Source organism: Leishmania mexicana, chromosome 20, assembly GCF_000234665.1.
Source record: "Leishmania mexicana MHOM/GT/2001/U1103 complete genome, chromosome 20".
NCBI lineage: Eukaryota > Euglenozoa > Kinetoplastea > Trypanosomatida > Trypanosomatidae > Leishmania > Leishmania mexicana.
Window position 1 is genome coordinate 1169233 of NC_018324.1, and position 21437 is coordinate 1190669.

Consider the following 21437-nt stretch of genomic DNA (forward strand, 5'->3'; position numbering starts at 1 on the left):
GGGACAGAGTCGCTCCGCAGAGCTGGCAAGATGTTTTGGCTCCTTTCTTTCCAAGGAAAAACGTCGTCGAGTAGAGGGGGACGGTGAAGCACGTGGCAGGGCAGGCTTAGAGAGGTGGATGGAGAAGAACATGGTGACATGAGAGCCACCTAATGTCACATGTAATGCGTTAGCCGCAGAGAGGAGGGGGAGGCCGGCTGTGCGCCATGCGGAGCGCCTACTGCATCGCCTTCGCGGCACGCTGAACCTTTCATATCTGCATCCTTCTCTACCGAACGAACGTGACGGAGAGCGCAACGCTCCACGCACACGTACGCTAAGCTGGATCATTGCACCTCTCCCCCTGCGGAAGAGTGTGTGAGGACACAGCAGGTGAATATATTCTGTGCTTCAGTTTGTGGCAAAGGAAAAAGGAGCCCAACACACCAACTCGCAGGCGCGCAGAGACGGGATGGGAGGTGGCTGCCACACAGGGCGTATACGCAGGCGCAGTAACTAGGCGGTGCATGCTTGATTACCTCTTCCCCCTTACTTCCAACAACTCGCACGCAGAAGCACCAACAGAGAACAGCAGCGAAAGCACGATACGCGTACAGTCATCCTTCCCCGGCACACCTGCCTATGGGAGTACATACCTCTGCAGGGAATGCGGAGCGCGCGCACACCCAAACAATACCTCTCTTCTTTGCCTTACGGGTGCCATGCATGTTGGGGGGGCCTCTAAAGGCCCCCCACTCCCTCCCCCTAGCCTAATCAGCGGCCTCGCTCCCGTCCTGAAAAACGTTTATCCGCTCCCTGGGCGTCATGCGTTACGACTGCGGACTGCGAGAATTATTAAAGCGTGCAGTACGGGCGTTGGCCCGTGAGCCGGAGGAGTTGAAAAAGGTCTTTGGCCCGGCAGACACGTTAGGCTTGCGCATGCGAGCAGCCTCTCTGCGAATGTTCACCCGCACGGAGTTGTGCGTTGGCAGATTACCGTCGTAGTTCATCCAGTCTAACACATGCTGCGTGCGGTTGCGCAACTGCGGTACCACCTCCTCCGGCTCGTAGTCCCACTTAATGAGGTGGCTCATGCGCTCCTCAGGCGTGTCGCCGTACCACTGGTAATTCACGCGCACGTACTGGTTCTGCAGAGGACGCTCACTGAGCAGCCGCATCACCTCCTTCGGGTTCTTTACCGCGCTGCCCATTTCGTTGCAGGCGCTCACGATGCCGTTCAGCAACTCCTCGGCACCCCCCTTCACGGTCTGACCAGCCTGTGGCTTTACAGGAATGAGTTTGTGCGTGCCGTCGAGGCAGTGGACGACAACCCAGGGTGTTTCGCTGTACTCGAGCAGCATCTCCGCCTCCACGTACACATGCGAGTTGTGGAAGGTGATGGGAATCAGATACGCCTGCGACACACGTTTCGCCACTCGCGCCGCCAGCTCTCCCAGCGGTGTGCTCTGCCGCTGACTATAGTACACATAAATGGACTTGGTGTACGGGTGTACCTTGATGACATTCTCCAGCAGCAGTGCGTATGGCCAGATGACCTCGGCGGCTTCGTTGCCAAACTGTGCCTTGGGCTTTGGCAGCCCCTTGAACGGCTCGAGCTCGTCCCATGTCTCGCGCATCTGTAAGTCCCACTTCTTTATGAATTGATACTGTGCCGCCTCCTTGGGTGCGGTCTGGCGCTTGCCAGGGCCGCGGTGCATACCGGTGGGCTTGCGGTCGGTGGAGGTGGGCACATCCTGCACCTGCTCCAGCCCAAGCAAGAGTCGCGTCGGGCCGGCACCAAACCTACGCGCGGAAGTCCAGAGAGCGGCTGTGTGGCGCGCGAATGCAATGCTGCGAGCACTAAGCAACATCGTTATGCACGCTGGCTCGAAGAGCGGGAGCCGGCACACAGGCGCGCTCAAAGCACAGCGGCAAGGCCCTCCTCCTCGCACAAAGTGCGTGTTAGGCGGAGCACGCTGCGAGACAGCGGCGACGCGAGAAAAGCAAGGGAGAGGGACGGTCGCAGTCGCCGACTTTACAGAGCGGCGCACAGGAGGAAGAGAAGTGGTAGAGAAAGAGGAGTGCAGGTAGGCCACGGAGGGAGTATGAAGAACTCAGAGAGTTTATCGGCATGCAAGTAGTGTCGCCCAAAGAGGGTGGGGCAGGCGTGGATGGCGTATGAGCGACAGCGTGGCCCCTTCCCCCTTCCTCCGCCATTTATGGCTCCACGCCGTGCGGTCAAATTGTGCGGGCATTCCCATGCTGCCTTGAATTCGCACCCCGTCCGAGATTCAACACTTCTGTCTTTGCGTAGAGGCAAGAGGGGAAAACGCGCCCGGTCGATTCACCAGAAACACGCACCCATCGAGCTATGTACGTTGTGAAGACACAATTGACGTTCGGAGATGCCCTGTCCACCCATTGTCAGGGAGGTTGCGAGGTGGTGGGGTGCGCATTTTGCCCAGCTTCCCGACGCGATCACTATTGAGGCGCGCGGCCGCATCGCCATGGGTTTGTTTGCCCCCCCCCCACCCCACCACCCTTGTCGCCGCCTCTGGAGCAACGAAATCCGCTGCAAGACGGTCCAGTTTACCCTTACTTCCCCTCGGCCATCCTTGTCAGCACGCGGGGGGGAGCGCACCCGGACACAAGCACAAACTGAACAGAATCAACCGAAGCAAAAGGAGATCAGCAGATCAGGTGGATTTGGCGTGGAGGGGGGAGAATGAAGGGAACAGAGGCATGCACCACACGAACGCGAACACACACGCTCAACGCCCCTCCCCCTTCACGTTTCCACACCCGAATCACTGCGACACAGCAGCACGGAGAGCAGCCAATCGCTGCTGGCGCGTCTGGTTCAATACTCGTGGGCAGCCATCCCTGTCCTTTTCCAAGGCTACGCAGTAAGGACAGTAGTAGGCCACATCGGTGACTCGCCGAGAGCCGCACATGATGCACGCCTCCTCACCTTCCGCAGCCAGTACGCTGCAATCTTCGCAGAGGTGCGCCTCGCGCATCGTGTCGACGATCTCGCTGAACTGCAGGTCGCAAATGACACAGCGACCCTCGTGCAGGCGGCACACGTAGCCGAGGGCGGTGCCGGCCGTCTTGCGGCACATCTGTAAATCCTTTGAGTGGCGAAGCATGGCTGGGTTCTAGGCTTCCTTTCCCCGATAATTTCCGGCGTTGTGGTTACGTGAACGGCACTCTCGGTGCTCTCCCTCCCCCTCTTCTCCTCTCCTTCTCTGAGAGTTGTAGCGAAGCCGTAGAGACAGCACGGGACAAAGTTGCGGAGTGACGAATGTTGTTGGTGAGCGAGCTGGAGAGAACGAGAGCGGGACGGGAAGCGTGTGTGTGGGGGGGAGGCAAAACAGTTGAATGCAATGCGTAAGGACCGAAAGAGAGCGAGCAAGCGAGAATACCAGCAGCTAGAGGTGGCGCCAATCTGCAGCGTATAGCCGGTCAAATTGAACAGCGCAGTCAGTAGCCCCCACCGGGCCCGTGGCTGTTGACGCGGAAACGGCCGAGACGCCTAGGGCGACGCCTTGCGTGCGCATAGCAGATGCTGACACGCGGAGAAGCTGGGAGAGGAAAGTGAGGTAGAGCAGCGGCGGTAATAACGACACCCTCACACGTAAGGAGCACTCCAGCTCGCAAGCATCTGCAACAATCAACTGAATCTTTCGTGCACACGTCTCTCTTGAAGGGACGCGGAGGAGAAGGGGAAGGGGGAAAAGAAGGCGGCCGCCGTGGTGAGACGGCATTTGACAAGGCCATTTTGCGCCCCCTTTCCGCATCACTCCACCCCGGAGCACCCGCATCAGGAGGCGTGCGCAAGAAAAAGAAAAGAGTGTGTTTCTTCGTACACATGCATCACCAGCACCAGCAGCAGCAGCAGCATGGACGAATCAACATTGCAGAAGCAACCTCCTCCCCCCTCCTCCCACACACACACACAAAAAGAAAACGACGAGAAACAGCCAGTACCGGCAAAACGAAACGAGCAGCTGTGCGAGTTTGTGCACGGGTCGAGCTGCGCATCGCACAGGAGACACGCCACATCTCCTCTGCCTCCTTTCCCAACCCCCGCGATTCCCTGGCGCGGAGATTAGGTGCGTGCGTAGCAGCAAGCCTCGTCCGTGATACCATACCGTGCTGCCTCCAAAACCGCATGTCACGGCACCCTTTTGACCTTGGATCTTTTTATTCCAGCAGACTTTGCCCGAGTTGGGACGCGCTTTCTTGTCCTTCCGCCGCTCATCTTTTGTTCAGTCGCTAATCGGGTGCTTCTCTCCGTCTGCTCTTTGAACAGACGAGTCCGCTGCGCGGGGTGGTTGAATGGTGGCCAGCCCGCCAGTACCCGCGCGGCGCGAGAGGAGCGAGGAAACACATTCATTCATATACCAAAGCATGGAGGGTGAGCAGTGACCAGATCGTCTCTCTTCTATGCTACACGGGGACAGGGCAGGGGAGGCGTCGATGCAGGAGAAGGTGTGGTGGGGTGAACGATGCGAAGCAAGAGACAACGCTTGTGCGATACTGCGGGACGGACATTCACTCGCTGTCGGCGAGAGGGAGGGGGTAGATGGGGATGGATAGGGCGGTGACTGCCACTGGGCACTCTCACGTCTGCACCCCTACTCCATTCTCCGCCGCGATGACACGTCTTCTGTTGCTGCAGCTCCAGAAAAAGCTGCGTGTCGCGCGCTTGTGACGCTTCCAGCAGTGCTTTCCGGCGGCGGTCGCTGCCGCTTGCGACGTCCTGAAGTGCCGTGCTGTGGGGGCAGCGACGTTGACTCTGCCGGAAGGAGCGGCGTCTCCGTAAAAAGAAGGGCATCGATGGCGGCGCTTTGTTCTCTCACGCGACCCTCCGTTTCTTCTGAGATGAGCTGCTGCTGGCGGTGAAGGGCGAGCGACCGGCGTTTGGCATCGACGCGTTGTAGCTCTTCATAATGTGGCAGCCTTCGAAGCTCGACTGGAAGCGATGGCGACTGCGACTGCGTTTCAGCACCGCTGCGACTTATATATTGGCTTGATGCACGGGCTAGGGGAGCGGCGGCTGGCAGCCGCGGGGCAAGCGGCTGCAGCGACCCCGTGAAGCCGCCGCCAGCTGCAGGTATACGCATATCCAGCGAAACCTGCGGCTGCCGTGAAATGCGCTCATGGTGAGCCGCCGCGAAGTGGTGGTGACGCGATTGCGCAGCAGGTTGCCGGCACGTCGGACACACAGCAGCGCGGATGAGCCAGGAGCGCACACACGCTCCGTGGAACGTGTGCCCACACGGCAGGCATTTCACATTCTCTCCATCCACAAAGTCGTCGAGGCAGATGCCACACGTCTTCGTCGGGTCCGCGGTGACGGAAGGAAAGCGATCAAGCACCTGGCGATAGTAGTGCAGCTTGCCGGAGGCCAGCGTGATGAAGTAGAGGCGCACCAGCATGAAGCACTGCATCCACATTGGGGTAGAGGACGAGGTGTAGTACCACGCCGTGGCGGCGCACGCGACAGCGTAGAGGTACTGCATGTAGAGGTCGTGCACCTCGGAGAACGGGTTCAGGCCGGAGTCCTCGAGTGCTCGCACGGAGATGTGATCGACTTGGCTGGCCAGCGACTTGAGTACTCTGTAGCCCCACATCCGCATCACCGTCGTCGCCAGCGTGCATGCGCTGCGCAGTCCCACTTCTACAATATACACAATGGACGTGTACCACATCAGAAGCGAGCCTGTCCCACCCTGGGTCCTCTCCTCAGTTGGGAGAAGGGTATAGTAAGCCCACTGCAGCGCGCACCCCGTGCAGCACAAGAGAGACCCCAAAACAAAAAGGGCATGCTCGGCTGTGGATTGCGACTGCCACCAGCGAATGCTCAGCTCTGTGCGGGTGGCAAGAGCGGAGAGGGCGATGCGCGTCACCAAGGCGGCTGTCCAAAACTGCATGGCGTTGCCGACCAGCAATGCGAGGCTCACCACGTCCGCAATGGAGTAGAACTGCGACTGCGTCTGGAGGAAGTCGAGGGAGTCGTTCGGGCTCCAGAACGTGCGGAAGCGACACAGAAGAGAGACGACCCGGTGGCAGCAGCTAAAGAACAGGTGAAAGGCCAGGTCCACCTTCATGGCGATCATGGAGACAATGAAGGCGGTCAGCACCCGCGAAACGATTAGAGAGGTGTTCCAGTACAGCAGGAGCCCCGCCACAAGGGCGAGGGAGTATGGCCCCAACGTCAGAATCGGCACTGTGGCGTACATGGCACTGACTTCTTCGTCCTTTCGGGTTTGAGGCTGTTGTAAGAGAAGGGCACGGGTGCGAGTGTGTGTGCCTCGTGTGGACACTTGTTTCCTCTGACTTTCGCGTGCTCTTGGTCGACGCAACCACACTCAAGTTGTGCAATAATGACGTCTCTGTCAGAGACTCGGGGAGGGAGAGGCTCTGGGTGTGAGTGCGGGCAAAAACGGCGCCGCCGCGTCGCACTCGGACGGGTGTATCCTGATGCGCAGGAACCAACAAGAAAAGAAAGCTATGGGAACTATCGTGTTGTGGTGTCGCACGTTTTTCTGTGTTCTGGACACACACACACACATGCACGCACAAGCACGCAAACCAACAGAAAAGATGCGGTCGCCCTTCAAGCGGACGGCGGTGCCGACATGCGCGCACGTATGTCCGTAAATCCCTTTGCCTGTATGTCAGGGACGCGCAGGTGTGTGTGTGTGTATGTATGTGGCCGTGTGTGTTTATCTTTTGTTTGTTTTTTCCAAATTGCTCATGAAAGCAGCATTGATAGAGATTCGAGAGAGACTGAGGCGGGAGGGAGGTGGGGAAAGGTGCGTGAAGTGGAGAAGATTGGTGGCGCCACTCGAGCGGGGGAGGGGAAGAGAGAAAGATGTGAGCAAAGGAATGAAATGACGGTCCCAGTATTGTCACCGGACGTGCTTTCTCACCCTCCTCCGCACTCGCCTGCAGTTGTCTGTTGGACGAGAAGAGCACGCACTTCAGTGCATCCTCTTTCACTTCTTCTCGAGCACAGTGGGTGGTTCGTGTTGGGATGCATGCACGCGTCCAAGTGTGTGGGATCCCTTTGCGTCGAGCAGTAAGAAAAAAAATGTAAAGAACGACAGATCATGGTATGTGTGTGTGTGTGTGTGTGTCGAGTGGAGGTCGGGCGGCGCTGCACATGTGGCGTGGGACTCCTTGCGTCACAGACGCTGTCAACGAAAGTACCACGCGCACCTTCCACTACGTCCGGATCGAGCACCACCGCGTAAACAGCCACAGACGCCATCTACACGATCGTGCGCATTCCTTTTTCCTTTTTCCTTTTTTGAGTTCCATTGTCTCTCCCCCTTTTTTCCCGGTACTACATGTACGCCTGCCATCCAGCGTGGGCACGACCAAGTACGCGCGGGTCAGAGGCGATGCGCAGCAGTCGCTGCACAAATACATCCTCCTGATGGAGCGTCGACAGCGCCGTCTCCGTGAGATCGTCGTCCTCTACGTTCTCCTCTCGCTTCCCCTCACAGAGACACGCCTTGACTCCGCTCCACACGTCTTTGTCTTGGGTCACGTACGCGTTGCGTGCCACGTCGCGCAAAATGATGTCGGCGGGGTGCTCGAGATTAAGCTTGCGACGCACCACATCAAGCTGATGCCCAGCAATGCGACGTGCCTCGTCACCTATGGCGTCGGTATCTGGCATTAGCAGCGCTGCTACCATTCCTTCGACAACGTGTCGCTCGGCGCGCAAGACCTGCAGGACGCGGCGCATACGGCAGCGCGTGACGTCGTCCCCTAACACCCCTTGTACCCGTTGAAGCTGAGGCGTGTGCCGAAAGGGCATCAGCTCCAGCACTGGCAGCTTGCGCGTCGCGTCGCCAAACGCCAGGCCGAAGCCGATGGCCACCACTTCACAGTTTAGGAGGTCCACCAGCAAATTGCCAGCGTGGCGGTCCCCAACGCCCAGCACAAAAGACGCTATGGAGGCGGCGGCGTTCGTGTCCAAGAATGCGTCCCGTACGCCAAACCAAGAGCAGTGGTCAGTGGCGATACTCTCGAGCGACTCTACAAGGGCCGACTGGCGCAGACAAAGCACAAGATTCTTGTACTCCTCTTCTGGGATCCTGGTGATATGAGCGGTTTTGTAGAGAGGGAGGATGTCCTGTGGCTTTCCGCGAGCCCGGCAGAAGCGGGCCACAGCATCGTGCGCACCTGGCGGTGTGGCCTCCTTCATGAGCTCCTGCAGCGGGGTCGTTCTGGGCACCCAGCTAATCAGCCCCACACGCGGCGAGACGGGGATAACGGTGTAGGTGCGGATCGTCAACGCCGACAGCCGAAAGCGTGGAGACGCGATAAGACACAGATTTGCGAATGTGAACACCTCCTGGATGCGCTGCTCTAGCCGGAGGTCCTCGCCACCCTTCACCATATAGGTGCAGATGCCGGCAGAGGTGTACATATCCACCTTCTTCGGCAACCGCTTAGACTTGAGCACGAGGACGCGGTCTGCTACGCCGACGAGCGTACAGCACTGCTGAGCTGCATCCAGCGGTGTATGGAGGAGGTGTGACGGCTGAGCCGGCTGGAGGATCGGCTCGGCCGCATCGCTGGTGTAGCCCGGTTGGGTAGTAGCAGTCGCGGCCGTGGCGCTGCGCCACAGCGCGCGTGGGAGTCGCTCCGAGTACAGTCTCAGTTCCTGTGGCGTGGTGGCACTATTCGATGCGCTCGAGGCGAAGGTGTTCAGCGTTTGTGTTACCTGGCGAAGGGCCTCCCTCTTTGCGCTGCGGAACTGTTCACCTGACTTGAGCACCTCCGTGGAAAAAGCGTTCCGGCCATCGAGCTCCTGCAAGACCTGTGCAGCGAGGCGGTGGTAGAGTTGCGCCCGTCCCCATCGTGCTGGGTCCATGAGATCACCTTTGCAACGTTCGTACAGCTGCAGTGCCGCCATAAGATACTCCGTCTGCGCGCCGCCGCGCGTGCACTGCTCGTGCTGCTTCACCAGTAATTCAACCTCGCTCAGCCGCACCTCCAGACGATGCTGGGGCTCTACGAGCTCATCAAGGGCGGCGGCGAACTCGGCAACAAGAGCCATCCTGTGGCTCTGGTGCCACTTGTCCAGCTCCGCGAGCTCACGTGTCAGGTCGTCATTGATAGCACGGCCGGCGTCGCGACGTTTTCCCAGATCGGCGAGGCTGCGCCAGGCACAGTTGATGGGGTAGTAGAGCACCTGCCCACGCTCGCGGCACAGGCGCAGGAGGATTCTGGCCAGGACGGCGTGCTCCGTCTGCAGGAGCGCATTGACAAGGAGGGTTGCCCATGGGAGCCACACTGGTGTAGGCAGCATAACCAGAGCCTCCCATGTACCGCGCCACTGAGCTTTCGCTGCGGCTTCGGCTACTCGCGGGAGGGCAAATAGCGAGAGCAGTCGCGGCACCCGTGCTGAGACCGGAAGATGTCCTCCACTATCGCCTTCCATGTTGCGGTCGCCCGCTGCCTGCGCGCACCAGAGAAATGTGTTGGCGTAGAGCTGCCAAAGCGATTGCGTCGCGGCTGTTATGGAGGACGCGTGTGCAGCATCCTTCGCATCTCCACACATGTCGGCGAGGGTGCCGTCGCCGCGCGACGCGGGAGGTAACAGTTTCTCCAGCGCGTTGAGCAGGGTCACGTGGGACGGTATCGTGTCCTGTAAGTTTTCCTTTAACGTTGACACCCACATCTCTCTCTTCTGTGCAGAGGCTGTCGACTCAGCAGAGCCGCTTAGGATGCTACCGATAGAGGCGAGCATCTCTACTTCGCACTGAGCAACGTCGGCGGCCCACTGCCGCGCCGCTGTAGGAGACAACAGCCCCGCCACCGCACGCTGCTGCACGTCCTTTCCCATCGCCTTCTGGAACGCGGCAAGAGCCTCTTCTCGTGATGTGCCACTCACTTCACCTGGCGTAACCGCAATACAAAAGAGGCTACTCCGCTTCTTGAGAAACTCCAAGGCGCAGCGTGTCGGCTGGGAGAGCGTGGCGTGGTCCGCATTGGATGCTATAGTCTCGATGGCACTCGTCTTCTCCGGAAGAAGCAGCAGTTCTTCGCACTGCTGCACAGTCCACGTGCCCAGCAGCTCGTGAATCCGTGCAACAAGCTTGTGACGTTCGTTGTCCGTCAACTGCAAGCTGCCCGAGAGATCACCCGTCCTTTGCACGTGGTAGTCGATGATGAGCCTGCGGATGAGAAGGACATCGTCAATGAACAGTGGGCCATATGCACCGCTGAGAGGCACCGACGCTGGCATCGCGTCGAGGTACGTTTGCAGCGCCACTCCGGCGCTGCTCGCGGCGCTCGTGGAGACCAATCGCAGCACCTGCGCTGCATCCGCCAACTGCGAGAGGGAGTTCGCGGCGAGGTACCCGCAGGCTAGCGAGCTGCCGCCGCCGTCATAGTGAGAAGTGGTACTTCCAAGCAGGTGGTCAACAGAGGTCTCTACATGAAGCTGACAATCCAACCAGCGTCCATTTGCCATGAGACACGCACCCCACTCAAACCCCGTGCGGTGCCGCGACGCCGTCGAGGCTTCCGCTGTCACAGCAGACTCAGCCCCGTCGCACATCAGCTGCAGTTGCGCGCGTAAGCGGAGGCGCGCGCCTTCAACGCTTACTTCTCCGCTTCCCCCTGCCCCTGCAGGCGTTCCCGACTGCAAAGCCGACGCCGCACCACACCAATCCAGCAGCAGCCGTGAGGCACGACTCCGGTAGTGGCGCAGCACTTCCTCCCGAGCAGCGAACAAGGTAAAGGCTCCGCCGCTCACGTGCGTTGCAGGGAACGCTACAGTTGCCACTGCTGCTGCTGCTGCCTCCTTTTCCTCATCTTCCAAGAGCTTTGCAATAACACGAACCGAGTAGGCTGCCCCACCCACCTCCATGCCACCGAGCGCGCCTTGCAACTGAATGACCTGTGCGCCGTGCCGCCCCGTAGCCTTGACCAAACGCAGTGCCGCCTGGCATGCCGCGTCATCATGTCGACGCAGTCGCTGCGCCACGTGATAGGCATGCCACCCAAGTGTAGGAAACGCAAGACAGGGTCTTGTAGGCGCCCCCCGCGCTGTCGACGGCTGCGGTGACGACAACAACCTCTCCACAACGTGCGCTGTGCCGTCCGCGACGGGCAGAGACACCGTTGGCACAGTACCGCCACACGCCTGTACATCGCCTGTGAGGCGCACTAGGGCCGCGCAGTCAAGACTCGCAAATGACGGCCAACCGGCCGCCTGCGCATGCAACAACAGTTCTAGCGCAACGAAGAGGGTGAAGGGGTTCTTGGCATGCTCGCACTGCCTGGTCGTCGCCCCGCTCTCGAACAAAGGCAAGAGGGAAGCGAAGGCACTACACAGAGAGACCGTGTGTGGTGACTCACTGGTGGCAGGGGATGCGACGGCGGGGTTGCTGATAAGATCGATGAGCACACGGGAAGCCACCTCATCTTCGTGGAGACACAACACCTGCAGTGGCACCAGCAGAGACTGCAGTGTCAGCCGCACCTCCGAGAAGCGTCCGGCCCTGTTGCTTTCAAGGAGGGGCGCTGCCGATGGTGCGTTGATCACCGAGGGACCAGCTCGTAGTGCGGCGCCATGTGCATCGCGTAGTTGCATTGTTGTAGAGATTTGGCAGGACACCATCACACCGGTCGATATCACCGCGTTCTCTTGCTCAGAATCGCCGCTTTCCATGTGTAGCAAGGATTGGGCTACCGCGGCGGCGGTGGCGCACGGCGCGGCATCAAGTTGCCACGCACCAGTTGCTCGAGGTCTCCGTGCACCCGACAAAGGCTGCTGCTGGTGCTGTGGTGGCCGGGGTACCAAGGCAGATGGCGTGTAAATCCGGGCGAGCGCAGCGGTTATCGGGCATGCAGTGTTCGCTGTCGCTGCCTCCGCAGGACCCCCGCACTGCACTACTTCAGAGAAGAGAGGCGCGCTCCGGCGCTGCCGCCGTGCAACGGAGCCTTCCGCCGCGGTATCTGCGCTCGTCGCCAGCGTCGGAGACGACCCTTCTGAGTGCAAGGCTTCCGGGAAAAAGTAGGTTGGGTTGGCAAAGTTGCACGACCGCTTTGACAGAGAGAGGAGGAGGAAGGCGACATGCCGCACCCACCCTCCACTGCCACTGAGACCGTCTCCGCTCGCTCCGTCCTCGGCTGTGAAAAGACACGCGAGACGCCCCCACATCGAGTCTGGTACATGCTGAGCGTGAACGTCAAGGAACTCCAGCACCGCACCCTGCACAGCAGGAGAGACATCGCGGAGTCCACAACGAACAAGGAATGCCTCAGCATCTGCGCTGACGCTGTCGCCACCGTCCTGCTTCTCCTGATTCTCCCTTACGATCGTCCACCGCTGTAAGGCAGCCAAACCCATCTTATAGAAGGCAACACGCGCCGGCTCCGCCGACTCCATCGCTTGCAAGACGTCGAGACAGCACAAATCACGCAGAACGTGGTGCACCGACTCCATCGACAAATGTGGTAAGGCGTTCCTCACAACTGTGCAGATGCCTAGCAGAAGCTCTCCGTGACCGCCACGCAGCAGCCCCGACAAGCACACGTGAATCGAGTCGTAGTTGTCGGCGACGTAGGTGCCGGCGCGGGCCAAGACGCGCAAGGTGAGCAGTTTCTCTGAGTCCTTCCGAATGCTATATCGACGCAGCAGATCTGTGCGACTGAGCAGCTGATACACCAAGTCATCACTCCGGTCCTCCTGCATTGCCTCGAGCACCTCGAGAAACATCTTGTCCGACTTGCACACAGCCAACGTTGCGCACACAGTGCCCCGCAGCGCGTCGCGAAGGAGCTTCCTGACCGCAGAGAACGGCTCCTGTGTCGCCGCTTCGCCCAGCAGACGGTGTTCAAGGCCCACGAGCCGTGCCGTGATGCGGTACAGCTGCGGCGATGCCGAGGCACCCAGAAAAGCGCCCAGCAAATCGTACACCTCCACCACCTCCCGACTGTCTCCGGTGCAGCCGAGACAGCCGCACGCGTTTGTGATCAGATAAATCACTTCCAAGGCGGCGCGGCGCTCGTACGCAGGGTGCGAAAGGAGCATCTTCACCTCTGCCACAGTGAGCGGCTGCGGCGTAGACAGGCTCGCCGGTGTGGCGCCTTGTGCCCGACGGATCTGCTCCAGCAGTTCAGCAAGTCTCTCATGGGAAGTGGGGTCCAGTGCACGGCTTCCCTCACCTGCAGTGAAGGAGTGCTTCCATGCCAAGTGAAAGGCAGCATACCGGGCAAGCGCTTTCAGCGATGCGGCGCTACCCACAGTAAAGGCTCCTGACCCCCCTTTGCGGTGCCATCTCGTTAGGATGGCGAGAAGCTCCCAGATGGTTTTCCCCGCCCGTTCCGAAGGCGCTATCGCGGCAACGGAGTCGGCGACCCCGTCGAAGATGCGCCGCGCGAAGGTGCCAAAGAAACGTTCGTGACGGCATATCATCTCGTAAAAGACCACTCTGACGGGCAGGCGCAGCTGTGGCTGCTGCGCGACCGCGACAACGTGGCGGACCCACTCCGGTGGCTCACCCGGCGTCACCGAGGATGACGGAAAGTACCGAAGAAGATGCGCAAAAAGCTCCGGTACTTGGCACCTGTCCATGTCTCGCCATAGCTGCACCTCTCCCACTGCGTCCAGCAAATCCGTCACGACGACTCCGCGTCTCTTCACGAGGAAGAGGCCGTTCCACCCTGCGACGCTGCGTTCGTGAAAAAGGCATCGGCAGAACACCTTCTCAGCTTGCTGCGTTTGCGAGAGCGTCGCGAGCAGGCACCGAAACGCGGCTTGACGGTATCGACGCGGCGCGTCGGCGCGCGCACTGTCGCCAACGTCACCGTCCGCCTCCCCAGCGCTGTTGTCGTCGCCGCCGACAGTCGGTGGCTGCCATGCCGCGCGACACGCCTTCAGCACCTCCAGAGTGAGCTCCACCCCAGTTGTATTTGGATTTCTGCCAGTGAACGCTGTGTTGATCGATCCGCGCAAGTTGGTCAGAGGGCAAAGGCGGTGCATCAGCGCCAGACAGGAGAAAACCGCCGTCTGCACGCAGAAACATCCGAGCGCGGGCGCCCTGCCGGCCTCAGTTACCCAGTTGTGAACCTCTTCCTCGAAGAGTCGCAGCCGCACCGCCTCAGCGGAGGCCTGTAGGAGTGGAAGAAGGACGTGCTGGGTGAGGGCGTCGCAGATGCCAGGGTGTGTGCGTGGATCACGTAACAAACAGGAAACGCACCTGCACGCGTCCAGCTGAAGCGCTTGCGGGCAAGCGCTCAGCGCCTGAAGCGCCCCATGCACCTCGCGAACAATAGTGTCGCGCTGGGGCATAGACTCCTTTGCCAGGAGAGGGGCAATCACCTCGAGCACCTGCACGTTGTGGGGCAGCACCGCCGCGAAGAGCGCTGTCCCTGACTGGACCACATCGGCACCATTCGTCTTTTCCTGAGGTGTCTTCAGCTCTGTCCACCACAGCGGTAGCGCGTTGTTGAGTACCTCGTTGAGAAAGTCGAACGCCACACCCACGGTCTTCAAGTCGACAGGAAAAACCGCCAAGGAGCGATGCACCGGGCGCGGCGTCACAATCGCAGTAAGCACCTGAAACCCCCATCCAACACGCTCTGTCGCATCAACACTTGCCAGGAGGCTATAGATGTTGGCGGGCTTGCTGACGACTAGCACCAGATCGCAAAGCGCGCTGCTCAGAGTCGGATCTGTGCGGATGGCAGGGCCTATTAGCTGCACAACCATCAGCAAAGCTGTGAGTCGAGCGCTCCCGCGGCCGTCGTCTTGCGCCTCCGCCGGCGTGCTTTTCCGCAGCCCTCGCTCCGCTGCAACCAGATCCGCGCAGACACAGCAGAGTACCTTGTCGTGTTCGGATGTCAGCGAGCGACGCTGCAGTTCCGCGAGCCAGTCTCCAACGAAACTGAAGAGGAAGACTGCCTCGCTTGAACTTCGAAGGGCGCCTTCTGACAGCACGACCGTGGTCAAGGACGGCAGCGCAGAGACGAGGCGGTCTGTGGGTAGCGCGGCACTTGCTTGCTGCCAGCACCGGTTCATGGCACTGCCGAAGGCGCGGCTCAGTAGCACTGAGCTCGACCTTGATGAGGGCGGTACAGCCGCTGCACCATCATCGTCGTCGAGGCTGACAGCGAACGAGGAGCTCGTGAAGGAGATGTGGTGCTGCACCGCGTCGGAAGCAAGCAGGTCGCGTAGGTGCTCGCGAAGGAGTGCGGGATCAGGCTCACTGAAGATAAGTACCAACAGTCCCTCACACACCCCTTCGCCGCCCGTAGCATTGAGAGCGGCGGAATTTTGCAGTAATCCCAACAGCATTGTGACAACCATCTTGGGCGATATCTTCATTGAATCAGCTATGAGCATCCACAGCGTCGTGGTGCCGGAGGAGCAAGGGACCTCCGTCTGGCAAAGCGCAGCTGCGAGGGCAACCGGCCCAGTAACACACGCTGATGGACCTACGCTTAGCGCATCGATAAGCTGGCGGGCAGGCGAGGCTGCGGTGAACACATCAAACACGCTAGTTTCCTGTATGGCGCAGAGTACTTCCTCGATCACCTGTGCAACGCGACACCTTTGGCCCGCCACGCGCACTAGAAACTCAATGAGTTCCAGGCACCCCCGCGCCGTCGGAGCTAGTCGCGAAGACGGGGCGCAACGGCGAAGTGGCACATCAACAGTTGCGTCTTTACCAACGTCTCCTGCCCACTTCACCACGGTGCCTTTAGCTCCCGCCACCATCACGCGAGCAGCCTGCGCAATGACGGTAGGCGTGAGGAGCAGAGAGAAATGCGTGGCGTGCGTCTGCTCCGGTACCACGTCTACAAGTTCTAGTAGCCACCGTACGAGGCGCGGCGAAACGCACCTGCTTTCATGCGTTGCCACACGTGCCTCCTCGACAATGGCCTGGAGCACGACCGTCAGCAGACGGAGCAGCTCTGTGTCAACACTGCAGTCGTCTGCCCGCGCATAGATGACGGAGGGTACCGCTTCAGCGGTCGCCCGTTTGTTGTTTTCGGTGCAATAACCACTCTGAAGGAGCGCTACGAGAGTGGCGCACCCGCCAACCACGCTGTCAAGTGACCTGACCACGGCGGGGCCCAGGCGCTGCTGCTGCTCACGGATTAGTTCCTGAGAAAACAACAACACCTGGTGCGCGTTGGCGCTCATGTGCGTTACCGCAGGTAGCGTCTGCAGCAGCGTGATGGCGCAGGCGGTGTGTCGTCGCGCCAACGCTGGCAGCACCGCACACGCTGCGTGCACAAGATCTGCCGCGACTTGGTCTGCCTCCCTCTGCTCTTCTTCATTTTCCAGTCGGCGCATATCTCGACAGCAGGCACCCAACCAACGGAGCGACTCTTGCACCTCGTTGCCCGTGGCAGTCTCCACCGCCCCCCATAGAGGGGCCTCCGTGCAGCGCCGCAGGCAGCCAACAGCACCTTGTGCCACCGCCTGCACTATGCACGCAAGCCCCGGCACTCTAGCTTTGCACAGGCGGCGCATCATCACGTGCAAACAGTGAGCCGCCCCTAACCGGGACCACTCACATACACCGCACTCCATCATTACCAGATGCCTAATCACCGCTCGAAAATGAGGGGTCACCGTTTGCGGTTCGTCTGCGGGCGGTATGGCATATGCAAAGAGGGCCTCCGTCACAACCTGTCGTTGCGTCGCCTCTCGCTCGCCAAGCCCGCGCAACAGCACGAGCACAAACGACTCCGCCTCTTCAGGGGTACCCGCTGGCCTACCAAACCACCGCGCTGTTTGCATCAGTAACCCATGTAACTCCTGGTGCACCATGCTACCACAGCCGCCACTACTACTGCCCGTGCCAGTCCGGGCTAGAGAAGCAAGGGACAGCAACGGAGGAAAGACGGCGCTGCCCCAGTGGTTCGCCTTCTTACCCATCACCCACACGACACACCAGTACAGCACTTCCGCTGCCGCTGTGCGTACTGCTGGCTGCTTGCCGTGCAGGCTCAACCGTGAAACGAGGGGGACAAGGTACCCAATGTGCAGTGCGCTATCTACTGGTACGAGCGGTACGGTGACCGGCTGCATTGTCGCCAGCCAGCGTGGCATGCTATCTCGACGACTGTTGCTGGCCCGCTCGCCCTTGCAGAGCAGGGCGAAGATGGCCTTGTTGCTGTGATGCTGCAGCTCCGCAGCGATGGTGACACCGTGCCGTGCCGACAGCATTTGAACGGGGGCTCGCACGGCAGCCACCGCTTCCGCAGAGCGCAAGGCGCTCGTGAGTGCCGGCAGCACTGCAGCTGCCCAGCGAGGCGAATGGCTTGCTTTCTTTTCCAACACGCGCAAGGCATGCTGTCCGTTACTCTCGAGCATAGCGGGGCTGTTGCCAAAGCTGCGCACGACCTCATTTGTGCTGCCGGTAGTGCTTTCGGCTTGCGGTGAGGTTGGTGTGGCTGACATGACAACCGTGAAGGCGCGCACATATGCATCGAGACGGCGGTTGTCGTTGCATGCTCCGGGGCGGCTACCGGCCACCGCACCCCTTTCTTCACGTCCCACAAGCGCCGCACCAACCACCACGCACATGGCACACTGGTAGAGCAGCTCGTCGCTGTACACGTGTACCCGACGCGGGCACTCCGTACATAAAAAATGGCGAAGGACCGGCGAGACGCACGGGTGGTTTTCATGGTGACCGTCACTGGTGACATCCGAGGTGCCGCTCGCTAGGGGAGCGTTCGCAGAGGGCTGATTATGTGTCAATGAGCGTGGGCACATGCCCTCGCCAACGACGGTGCGGTGAAGCAGCGTGTAAAAGCCGGAGACGTGCGGTTCGGCACTGGCGCCACGCACCAGCGCTTCCAGCCACGCCGCCAACTCCTCTGCTGGCGGGTGACAAACGCGGCCAGACCGCTTGAGCCCCTCGCTGAGGCGGACAAAGAAGTCCACAAAACTCAAAAACGCACTGTAATGCGTCGGAAAGCTGGGCTGCACGCCATCGACGCCGTCCACCAAAATTCGTTCGAGTGTCGCCTCGCTGTTGCTTGCCACGACCACCACCTCCAGCCGCGCCTGCTCGCAGAAGCCCGTGCAGGCGCGGTAAAAGGCGGCAGAGAGACGCTGCTTCGACTCAGCCTCGGCTTCTGCGCCGGATTCCTCATGTATGGTCAAGAGCCTCGTCCACAGCGTTGCCATGCGGTCCAACCGTTCCTCACTTGAGATACGCTCACCTGCAAGCCTCATCATGGCTGCACCTGGCGCCTCCCCAACAAGTTCAAGTGTACGCTCGCTCAGGAGGCGAGGCAGGGTGTTGTGGGGTGCGCGTGGGTGGTGAGTGAGAGCTCTGGTTACAAGCACGATACCCGGCACTATCTTCTCTCGGTTGTAGAACTTCGGGTGCGGGTAAAGGAGGAGGACCCGGTCTAGGAGCTCCCGCACCACTGCCTGCTGCCGCGGCGACACCGACGGCAGCAGCGTCAACAACTGCCCGAGGGTGGCGAGAAGGTACGGCACTTGTTGAAACAACGCCTCCGTCCTCTGTGCGGACGGGGTGCTCAGCAGAGCCCCTACGCGCTCCTCGAGGCGCGTGCTCATCGTCTGCAGTGTCTGAGGACCACTTAACGCTGCCACGGCAGGGAGCAGGTGATACAGGGCTTCTAAGGCATAAGAGGCTTCTCGGTCCGCGCTCGAGTCCAAGGACTGCAGGAGGGGCTCCACAATGCTGTGAAGCTCGTGTGGCGCGTCCGTATTGCGCGTGTTATTCGCATCCGCCACCTCTGATGACCAGTGCTGCTGCAGCTGAGAGCTCAGCGTGGACCAGAACACTGCCGCCGCGGCATGTGTTTCTCGACGCACGTCTTTGTTGCGGTGCATCCACAGCGACCTGAGAGCGGCGCTGTACTCGGCGGCGCACACCAGCGTGAAAGGCGCAAGGGTGTCGGAGGCTCGACGACGAAGCAGGAAGAGCGCGGAAAGGCAGAACGTATAGTTGGCCGACGTTTCGCCCAGCATCAGTGCGCTGAGTACAATGTTGTTGATGAGCGTCAAGGCAGGGGCGTCCTCTTCGCAGCGGAGCGGAAAACGGCCCAGAAACCCCGCCAAGCCTCTAAGAAGGCCCTCTCCAAGAGTTTGATTCACCTCCGCCCGCTGGGCCAGATTCCTCGCAACGTCGAGGAAGCATTTCAGAATTCGCTCCACAAGCTGTCCGCTTAGGGCGTGCACATACGCCAGCTGCTCACACAGACCACCTAGCAGCTGCATAGAAGCGTTCTGCGGCCGAAGGGCAACGTCATACTTGGCCCCACAGATATCTGTGCACAGCTTGGCCACCTGTGCCACCTCATCCCCAGAAGCAACCACCGCGCAATGCGCCTCCTGCACGTCTGACAGCTGCATCAAGGCGAGCAGGAGATGCAAGCACTCCGTCTGCACATCCGCGTGCTTCTTTAATGGAAGCAGGATCTTTAGCAAACGCATCGCGGCCTCAAAGAGGCACCGCAGTTGCCCAGGTGACGCACCTCGCACGAGCGGTGGCTTAACAGCGTCGCACATCAGCCTCACAAGGTGCTGGAGAATGCCTGCCTCAGGCGCACGCGCAGAGGCCGCTACCAAATCCGTGAGGCGGTAAAAGAGGGAGAGGAGAGTCGCAGTCGTCGCAGTCGTCGGTGCGCGTGGCTCACCGACAGTGAAGGTCGCTGAACACACAAGCTCCCACACGCGCTGGCCATTGATTTGGTGGTCAGTGAACAAGTATGCATGATCGGCGATGCACTTCCTTATCGTGTCAATCGTCGTGGGCGCCGCTGTCCCAGTCAAGTGGGCAGCGGGGCCATTCACGAAGAGATCAAGCTGTGTGATACACTTCGATATGACGTTGATGACCTCGTCCATCCTAGTGCTCACTTTAGATCCTTTCTAGAGGACGAGGAGGAGGAGGAGGGGGAGTGAGGGAAGGAGTTGGTGTGTGGATTGCAGCGGTGCCGGTGTCTGTGTCTGTGTCTGTTCATGTGTGTGTGTGTGTGCATGCTATATGTGTTTCCTTTCCCCCCCCCTCCCCCCAAAAAGGAAAAAACACTTCAGACAAGCGAGTGCAGTTTCGGACACGCTTGCTGGGCGTGTCCAGTCACTGTGTGAGTTTGTGCGCTCTGTGCTCGAACATGCGTGCGTGTGCTGAAGAAGTGGATGCCCCACTTGCCGATCAGCACACCGCTAGTGCAGTGTTGAGAGAGAGCGGCGAGAAGAGACGCGTGAAGGGGAGAGAGAGAAGGCATAAAAAAGAAACAAAGACAGTCAGTGGAAGGTACCTACACCATCAACTTGCGCCGCGTGCGCGCATATGTGCATGTGGGCGTGTGTGTGTGATGAATGTGGGGTCTAGCGAGCGAGGAAAGGGCACACACGCGCACGCACACCCACCAACCTACACTTGCATGAGCAGTCCCGCAGGTTCTGTTGAGGTAGGAAAAGGAAGACGCCTTGCTTCACAGTGTCCCTTAAAACCACACTTTGTGGATGAAACTGCCGCTTCACTAGCAGCGCGAGGGAGGCCCATGACACTAGCTGCCGAGAGAGAGTTCTTCGCCAGAGTCGGGACTGTCGCCTCGTGTGCGCCTGTGTGCGTGTGACAACCGTAGACATTTTTGTCTAATGTCCCCCCTCTTTGCTGCCGTTCCGAGGGACTGAATCGGCCACATTTTGTGTCACGGTTGCGCATCCTTTTCTGTCGATTACGTCTTTTCGTTCGCCATCTCCTTACGCTAGCCACACACATCGAAGGCCGGTATGTTTTGCGTGTGTCATGTTTCATGGGGCAGTGCGTGCGTGTGCACGTGCAGAGGAAAACACACACTCACATCTTAAAAAAAAAGATGTGCTCACTATCTTCTGTTCGCCCAACCTCCTTTTTCCTTTCGACTTTTCTCGTTGTTGTTGTGTGCGTAAGTGCGTGCCTATATAACTCAAACAGAAAACAGATATAAGCAAAAAAAACAAGAGGGAGAGGCAAGAGGCCAAAGAGAGAAACCACCAGCGAGCGTGTGCGTGCACACATACATACGACCTTATACGGAGCCTCCCCCCTCCCCCCATCTCTCCCTTTCTCTCCTTCTCGGGCCTCGGTATTGTGCTGCCACTCTTCCTTTTTCTCGAAAAACACAGCACCTGCCCGCATGTGCGTGCGCGTGTGATTGATGACCTGTCCATTGCTTTGTCATTCGTCACATGTTTACGGTGGTGGTATGCGTTTGCCGGTGCGCTTCGGTATTACCATTGATGGGGGGAGAAGTCAGGGGCCGCAATGACCAAACTTCTACAGCTAGTACGCTGGTGTGTATGCCTACGGGCTGCCGCGAGAAGATGAGTTGGGAAGACATCCATCAGCAACAAGGGCACCCACAAACCACAAGCCAAACACACACACACATATATGTATAAAAGACAAGACTGGTGCCCGAGAAACGAGAAC

The 21437-nt window shown here is 59.7% G+C and overlaps 4 protein-coding genes across 4 annotated transcripts; all 4 read right to left on the reverse strand.

Moving 5' to 3' along the window:
* Window positions 1–809: 809 nt before the first annotated feature.
* On the reverse strand, window positions 810–1850 carry LMXM_36_2910 (conserved hypothetical protein; the record flags this gene model as incomplete). The annotated part of the gene is made up of 1 exon (XM_003874594.1): window positions 810–1850. The coding sequence occupies one exon, from the start codon at window positions 1848–1850 to the stop codon at window positions 810–812; it is 1041 nt and encodes a 346-aa protein (XP_003874643.1).
* A 936-nt stretch (window positions 1851–2786) lies between these two features.
* LMXM_36_2920 (conserved hypothetical protein) lies at window positions 2787–3128 on the reverse strand (the record flags this gene model as incomplete). Its single annotated transcript, XM_003874595.1, has 1 exon — window positions 2787–3128. One exon carries the CDS (start codon window positions 3126–3128, stop codon window positions 2787–2789), a length of 342 nt encoding a protein of 113 aa, XP_003874644.1.
* A 1491-nt stretch (window positions 3129–4619) lies between these two features.
* Window positions 4620–6227, reverse strand: LMXM_36_2930 (conserved hypothetical protein; the record flags this gene model as incomplete). The annotated part of the gene is made up of 1 exon (XM_003874596.1): window positions 4620–6227. One exon carries the CDS (start codon window positions 6225–6227, stop codon window positions 4620–4622), a length of 1608 nt encoding a protein of 535 aa, XP_003874645.1.
* A 1109-nt stretch (window positions 6228–7336) lies between these two features.
* Window positions 7337–19864, reverse strand: LMXM_36_2940 (conserved hypothetical protein; the record flags this gene model as incomplete). The annotated part of the gene is made up of 1 exon (XM_003874597.1): window positions 7337–19864. The coding sequence occupies one exon, from the start codon at window positions 19862–19864 to the stop codon at window positions 7337–7339; it is 12528 nt and encodes a 4175-aa protein (XP_003874646.1).
* Window positions 19865–21437: the final 1573 nt, after the last annotated feature.